Below are 8,432 nucleotides of genomic sequence, written 5' to 3' on the forward strand. Positions count from 1 at the left end.
TGGGATTATATTGAGCAACTTTTACTATGGGACCAACCCCAAACCGGGGAAAAAAAATTACCCTCCCATAGAAAATGGACCAGCCAAAATGTATGAAACAAACCAAATATTTTTTTCGGGATTTCGGGGTTGGTCTCATACTAAAACGTTGCTCAGTATAATCCCAAAACCTCCCTGGCAACGGGAATGCACTTATTTTTTGGCCACCCTGTATAAACACGATATCCATCAGTATTTAATATGTGTCGTACACGTAGTTTATACAACCTATATTTAGGGTTCCGTACCCAAAGGGTAAAAACGGGACTCTATTACTAAGACTCCACGTTTGTCTGTCCGTCTGTCTGTCTGTCCATCTGTCTGTCTGTCTGTCACCAGGCTATATCTCATGAACTGTGATGATGTATTTTTGTTGCCGCTATAACAACAAATACTAAAAACAGAATAAAATTAATATTTAAGTGGGGCTCCCATACAACAAACGTGCTTTTTTTTACCGTTTTTGCGTAATGGTACGGAATCCTTCATGCGCGAGTCCGACTCGCACTTGGCCGGTTTTTTTCTGATAATATGTTATTTAATTCAAATGGAATGGAGGTACATTTACTCATTCATACATAAATATAATAATACAGGGTGTCCCTAGCCATTGGACAAAGCCGAAATGTACATATGCATTAGGGTATTTAGAACCAGTATACAAAGTATCATAGCAATCGGTGTAGCGGTTACGAAGAAATTAACAAATTACGATTTTATTACTTTGGAGCAACCTGTATGTGTTAGTAGCCCCTGAGGTAATAAATAATATGAAACCTTCTTCAACCGTTTTGATTATTTTTTTTATTTATGACATTAATAAGATTCTGACTTTTGACAAATGTCATCATTGCCGCACATTTTCAAACAAATTGTCAAAAGCACTGCCAATGATTAATACAGTATGTTTCTTTTTGTTGTCGATTATTGGAAATAGCTTTTGTTTGATAATTTATTTTTTTATCTTTTGTTCTTATTAAAAAAATATTACCGTTAGAGCATTTCTGAGAAGTAACCCTACGTGGGATTTCAGGGTTTATCCAATGGCTAAGGTCACCCTCTATATTCAGGGATACAGTAAGTATAAATATATTTTTTATGATGTAGGAGACAAACGGGCAGTCGAATCACCTGATGGTAAGCAACTACCGTCGCCCATCGACACCCGCAACACCAGAGGGGCTGCAGGTGCGTTGACGACCTTTAAGATGGGAGTACGCTCTTTCCTTGAAGGGTTGAAGGTCGTATCGGTCCGGAAATACCACAGGCGATAGTTCATTTAACAGATTAGCTGTACGAGACAGGACACAAGTGCGAGTCGGACTCGCGCACGAAGGGTTCCGTACCATTACGCAATAAACGGCAAATAAAATTACGTTTGTTGTATGGGAACCCCACTTAAATATTTATTTTATCCTGTTTTTAGTATTTGTTGTTATAGCGGCAATAGAAATACCTACATCATCTGTGAAAATTTCAACTGCCTAAGCTATCACGGTGCATGACATCAAAGACATATGTAACTTCGTATAAGACGAATAAAGTCTAAGGAAAAAACGTGCCTCGGAATTCAAGTAAAAGTCATTCTCGAATAGATGCCGCACACACCTTTAGCCTATCCTCGGCTAGATGGCGTGACGACACCGTTTCATATTTAACAATTTTAACACATAGATATCAGTGAATGAACATGGATCAAAATGATATAAAAATAATAAAATCATTTATCCATATATATACATTTTTTGATAACTTTATACGTTTTCATTTTGAGTTTTAGTCGTGTGTCGATAGATGGCAGTAAATTTACAGTGACTACATAATTTACAATGACAGGACCCCTCTATACTATCTATTCTTTTTGATGACATACAGCCTGGACAGACAGACAGACGGACAGTGGAGTCTTAGTAATAGGGTCTCGTTTTTACCCTTTGGCTACGGAACCCTAAAAACACGTATGTACATAACCCATAGATTTCTGACACTCCTCTATCTAATCAGAAATATTACATAATTCATTGAATGTGCATGTTTACCGGAACACTTATTAGGTAGCTTCCATTTAAATACATATAAGTACGTAATCATTATCATCATTTTTGCACCGACTTTCTAGAAAGTCAAACATGCTAAATCATTGGATGACCTCACTATGTTTTGCGCTATCTCTAACATTAGTCATAGTCGTTTTGAGGTAGGTATGTCATAGATATGAAATGTTTAACTCTTCTTTGCATGATTTTTTCAGTACCTACTGCGTAAATTTAAGTAAAAAATCGGAAAATGGTAAGTGTTGAAAATCTACAGTCTTAAAAATGAATACCAATCACCTCCAAAAGTACCTTGACATTGACAATGTTATGATGGGAATTTCCATCACCATGCAAAGAAGGGTTAAGAGTCACATGAACCTAGCCGCCGCCGCCATACAATTGTATACCTAGTTACACTCTTTAAAAATAGACATTCTTGCATTAGAATCCAGATTAAATTCATATCAACATTTAATTACAATTAGAATACGCCTAGATAGTACATATATACCTACTCGTATTACATGTAATCATGCCAAGTTTCAATTAATGTAAGCATGTCATGTCGTTTGAAAATGAGAGCGTAAAAGATAACTCACGCCATGTCATTTATCACTTATCACTTATCTGTGATCACGTGGTGCTTTCCATGGAAATTATAGAAAACGAAGAGTCGTACCTAAAGGGTAAAACCCGCGGACTCCGCTGTCCGTGTCCGTCTGTCCGTCCGTCAGTCCGTCCGTCTGTCTGTCACCAAGCTGTAACTCAAGAACCGTGGTAGCTAGACAGTATCTATAATTTTTAAGTAGTCGGAATTACTCGAATACATTATTTTGATATCAGAAGGCATGTTAGTTCAAATTGGCCAGCAGACGATGATTTCCTCTCAAATTGCAATGTTTTATTAGTTACACTACTCTCACCGCATAATTGACAAATACGTGACTATAGGAACCTGCGTTACTACAATCTAAATGTATGAAAGGTGATGGATGATAGCCGTTTGTCTTACAGGAGTCTAGAGGATGTTACCTCAATGTTGGTAATTAAATAATAGTTTAATGGCTTTATGAGAAAACTAGAACTGAGTCACTAAATAAGTATTTACTACTTTCATTAAATGCTCAATACACAATACGTAAAGTGAAGAGGTTTTATTTATATTAAATTACTAGTTAAAATATATGTTAGTTATTAATATTTCAATGAAAACAACCATCGAAAAAACTTTTAGGTTATAACTTACCTACGTCAAAACGTCGATATTTGTTTACATTATTTGATTTTTTTATTAATTGAACTCTATTACTGGTGCCTACTTCATACAGAAAAATTGGAAATTACGAACCTGGACAAAGCTCGCTCAAAGAACGCCACAGCGACCGGTAGTATCCCTTACCTATCTGAAGAAAGTGATTCCTTCCACCATTACCAGCGGGCCTATGATGGTCGCGTTTTAATCGTCTGTCAACGACGTTATGTTCTAATAAGTAGTAAGTGAGGCATGACACATAGCGCAACCATCATATATGTACAAGCCAGTCCACTTAGTTAATATGACCCACAGACCAACCACAGGCGGCTTTCTGTGTTATGACCATAGCAAACTGGGCAGTATCCGTCTGTCCGTCTGTATCTTCCAATCCCTGCATTACACAACCGATCTGAGATTCGGAGCGCTGCAAGAGAAAGTGCAAGCTGCATTTAATACCACCCTGAACCAAACTGACTTAACTTAAGATGAACTATAGTATATATAAGACGTTTTGTAAGCAAGTAAGAGGTAGGGACTACAACCAGAATTGTTCCATTATTAAGGCACTTTAGGGTCATATGACCTTTGAAATCAAAGTACTTATACGCAAAGTCAACGCTAAATTAACATATTGGTACCTATAGATAAACGGCTATGTAACAAATTAAATCATGTTATTATTATATGTACCTATAATATTAGAGAGCTTTATATGACGTAGTTATACTTAGCTAAAATGGAATTGGGCGTCATGCTGCCAGGCAGAATGATGGCAGGTGGACCAAAATATTATTGGATTGGTGGCCGCTATGACAGAAGCTCGTTGGGTGGACGACATTCGAAAGATCGCGGGGCAATTCTGGAGATGAAACTAGCCCAGGACCGGGATAAGTGGCGTACACGACGAAGTTTATGTTCAGCAGTGGGCGACAGCAGGCAAAAATTATGTTGTAACCATACCAATGTCACCAGTTTAAGCTCTGAGCTAGTGACATTGTTACACGATTACATAAAGTTGTCTCGATAGATTCATATCGACAAGATCCGACGACGCAACTTAGCCACGCCTTTTTGTCGCTAAAATTAAATTAGTAATTAAGATTTATTTATGATGTAGGTACAGTCGGAACATATTTCCTCTTAACAATAAAGTTAGAGACTTCTATTGCTGCTGGTAGGTTCGTTGCAAGTTTACATGAATATTAGTTATCTAAAATAAATTATCTACTTATTACAAGTAGATAAGTCATAGTTAGAAGAGTACAAACCTCAATCTCTAGATGAATATTTAATTAAATCCAGTAAGTGTAATTAATTAAATTAAAATTTCTTTATTAAAGACAACATATGGTCCATACATTTGTTAGTTATTGCTTATAATTTATGTAATGCCATACGAATACGACAGATTAAATAAATGACAAGTGATGGTCAACCTGTAGTTGACCAGGTCAAATAATGTAAAAATTGTTCAACAATATTTTGCCCATTTTATTTTACCCTTACTAACGAAACAAACTACATACAAACTGAATTAAATCTGAATCGGTTCAGCGGTTTAAGCGTGAAGAGATAACAGGCAGACTTACCAGAGTTACTTTCGCATTTATAATATTTTAGGAATGAGGGATTAGTACGGAATGATATTGGGACATAGGTACGTGATATCAGTATCGAATCAAGTTGATATTTTCACAATTGAAACGCTGCCGGTGTCATCTACTTAGTAATAAGACCTCTCATGCCAGTTACACTCACCTCGACACGGCAATAACTTTCAGTCATAACCGAATGTATGGCCACTTTATGCGCAAATTAGCAGGAAAGTTGTCGTAACACGTAAGACTTCTTAAGACGCAGGTAAAACCTCTTTTTTATTACGTTGAAAGTGATTTACGTAAGGCTTGCTAAATAGATCATTGTTTTGACTGGTTAAAATTATCAGATAAAAAAACCGTTTAGGTATGATGTGATTGATGTTTAAAGTTTGGGAATCTTGAAAACAATGGGTTCTAAGTATTTCTACTACAAACTGTTTCGTTTTTAAGATTTACTGTTGGTTAAAAGTCGTTAAGTGTTTGAAAGTAAAAGTGAAGTAGCGTATTTGCTCATTAAAACAGCGCTTTAAGTTTGACCTAAAATACTGCTTTTAATTTAAATGCTCATATAAAATAACTTTAAAGGTGATACGAAGATTATTGTTTAAGTTATAGTTTAATATTTAGGTTAATTCTACTTAATATGATACTATTTTCATCAGTTTACGATCACTTTTATGGAAAAGTATGGATTGGTTTAACTTTGCAAATGTTTATGTGACATTTACGATCATCTTAACTAAATAACCTCACCAATGTACATAAAATTCAAGAATACATTACAAGATATGTAACACATTGCGTAAGATTCGACTTGTTTTCAAAAGACCCTTGAGGTCAAAAACCAGTTCCATGTAAGGTACCTTGCGAAACTACAATTAAAGTAAGCAATTACAGTAAAACGAAAATGAACGAGCCTTTACAGTATTTTATTTACAGAAACTTTACAACAATTATAACTAGGCGATGACTTTAATGATGAGGAGATCCGTAAGTTGATGATAGGGATGGGACGCCGTAGGAACCTGATGGGACACCGATGGTGGTGTACGTAATGGAGGGACCGGAGTGTCCAGACAAACCGCCGCTGGAGTAACCATGTCCAGATCCACTGGAGTAGCCACCGCTTGAGTAACCACCGGAGTAACCGCCAGCGTAACCGGAATCGATCTCAGCTTGATGGTACTGAGCTACTTGGAGACCTTGCTGGATGTGCTCAAGCTCAATGCCAACGATTCTGTCATGAGGGACACCATATACAGGGGCTGGGGGACCGTAGTGAGAAGAAACACCATGGCCGTGGGATGAAGAAGATTGCTGGTAAGCCTGGTTGTGGATTTCGTCTTTAAGGATGATGTGCTTGATTTTGTCTAATAGATGAGGGTCGATGTGGTAGCCTTCTGACGTCTGATGTCCTACTGGGACGGAGGTATAATGTCCCCCGCTGCTGAGGCTGCTGTGTCCAGAGCTGTACCCGCCTGAGCTGTAGCCACCGGAGCTGTAGCCACCGGAACCATGGCCGCCAACGAGGAGGACGGAAGAGGGGGCGGAGTAGTGGTAGCTTGGGGGCTCGGCTACGGCGCACCCGATGAGGGCGAGGACGGCCTGAGGACAAACATACATACGTTAACTACGCTTTAAAATATATGATAAAGTCAAAGGCGAGACAAGTGCTTTCGAGTCATACGATACACTTGTCAGGTCAAATGTCAAGAGAATTTGTTTTTGTCACATTTTCCTTTAAAATATATTTTGATCTTGACCGTAAGTGATAACCGATTCGCTTTGCATTGATTTTTATGTCTTCTGACCATAAAATACATGTTTTAAAAATTGGTAAAATTTATGGCTCATTTATTTCAAATTGTTGCCCATATTCACTTAAACGTTACGAAATACAGAGTAAGATAATTTAAACATTAAATTATCCCCAAATATGAACTGTAATCTCACAACTTCAAAATTGGAAAACGATTTAACTGCCGTCACTTCCAAAGTGACATAAGTCCGTACAAAAAAGGACTTTAAAGCCATTGGCGCTTATACTTTTATTAACAATTCACTTATACAAATACATTTCGCATAAGCGCCAATGCATGTCCTTAAAGTCCTATTTCCGACACAATTTTCCTTAAATCCTTAATTTTGATTCTTGAATCACTTCACAGCACACATCACTACAATATTACTACAATATCACTAGAATACCACTAGAATATCACTAGAAAATCACCGCATCCTTACAATGGTAAGTCGGGCCATGTCTGCACTCTCGATGTCGCTCGGTGAGTGTGATGGCTTGCGTACGCGCAGGTTTATATAGTGGCTTCTGCCCACTTTTACTGGTCATCGCCGGTCCATATATCTTTGGATTTGGAATGTTATGGGGAGGTCAGTTCGCAATTAGTACTCAGGTTCTGAGTTGCAATTTGATAGTTATGTATTCTTAAATGGAATTCTAAGTTAAAAATTGGCCATTCGAGCTTCAAGTTTCAAGTCGCCTGACTTTCGTTTGTCAACATATTTTTGATCGATTTGCCTGGCAATTTTCATGATTTTCCGGGTTATTTCGAAGAGATTCTTTACTTAATAATATAATTGAAATGAACATGAAGATCTGCTGTAAATTCTACGAAATTTTGCTTGGGTAGAACGCTACCGTACATGCAATTGTTAAAACAGTATGGGCTCTTTAGGAGACTTTATATTACAGGACTTTGAAGGGAAGCCGTCGCGCATTTGACATCCCTGAAGTTTCAAGAATTCAACAGCTATGATAACTGCTTACTAATGTATTAACGAGCCGTACGCTTGTTTGCCACCGATGTCATAAAAAAAACTTTATCATAAAAAAGCTAGTTACCTACAAAGTAGTTGTTTAGGCATTTGCTTTCATAAATGTTACTTATGTCAGAAAAAGAAAAACCATAGCAAAGAAAGAAATCGAACATAAGTTTAAAATGGAGACCTCCATAGACATTTATGTAATAATTCTTTTAATATTGTTTATACTTTAAAGTGGCCCAAGGTCGTGTGAAAGTCAATGTAGTTTAAAGTAAATTGTGTGAATTCTTCGCGTCTACACATGTTTTTTAGAATAAAGTCTGAATAGTTTGGATAATAACTTTAGATGTGGAGTAATTGGACACGCTATTAAACCGACAAATTGTTATTATTAACACTTTACCCAACCTTGCTTTTATTAAGTTATTATTGTAAGTTTTGAAGATAGTTACGCACTGATTCGAATTTTATAGTACATTACTACAGAGGCTGGGAAGTAGGGGGTTACCGGCCGAATGCAAAAAACGTATAGTTATGAGGCCGACAACAGGGTTTCACGCCGAGGTATGTATAGTGCTTTTCTTAAACATGCAATGAAATAATAATAAAAATTGATGATGATGATTGTTTCATGTCCTAATGTGATAGGTTATTCAGTGAGTGGGGTTCATAAGGGAAACGAAATTTTTTTTTTTTTTTCTTTGTTTTTTTTTTGTTTTT

The 8,432-nt window shown here is 36.9% G+C and overlaps 1 protein-coding gene across 1 annotated transcript; it reads right to left on the bottom strand.

Annotated features, from left to right (window-relative positions):
• Positions 1-5,838: 5,838 nt before the first annotated feature.
• Positions 5,839-7,270, bottom strand: LOC134793290 (prisilkin-39-like). The gene is made up of 2 exons (XM_063764852.1): positions 7,173-7,270; positions 5,839-6,533 (listed from the first exon to the last, which is right to left on the bottom strand). The coding sequence occupies exons 1-2, from the start codon at positions 7,188-7,190 to the stop codon at positions 5,901-5,903; spliced, it is 651 nt and encodes a 216-aa protein (XP_063620922.1). The 5' UTR covers positions 7,191-7,270; the 3' UTR covers positions 5,839-5,900.
• Positions 7,271-8,432: the final 1,162 nt, after the last annotated feature.

This window comes from Cydia splendana, chromosome 8 (genome assembly GCF_910591565.1).
Source record: "Cydia splendana chromosome 8, ilCydSple1.2, whole genome shotgun sequence".
Lineage (NCBI taxonomy): Eukaryota > Metazoa > Arthropoda > Insecta > Lepidoptera > Tortricidae > Cydia > Cydia splendana.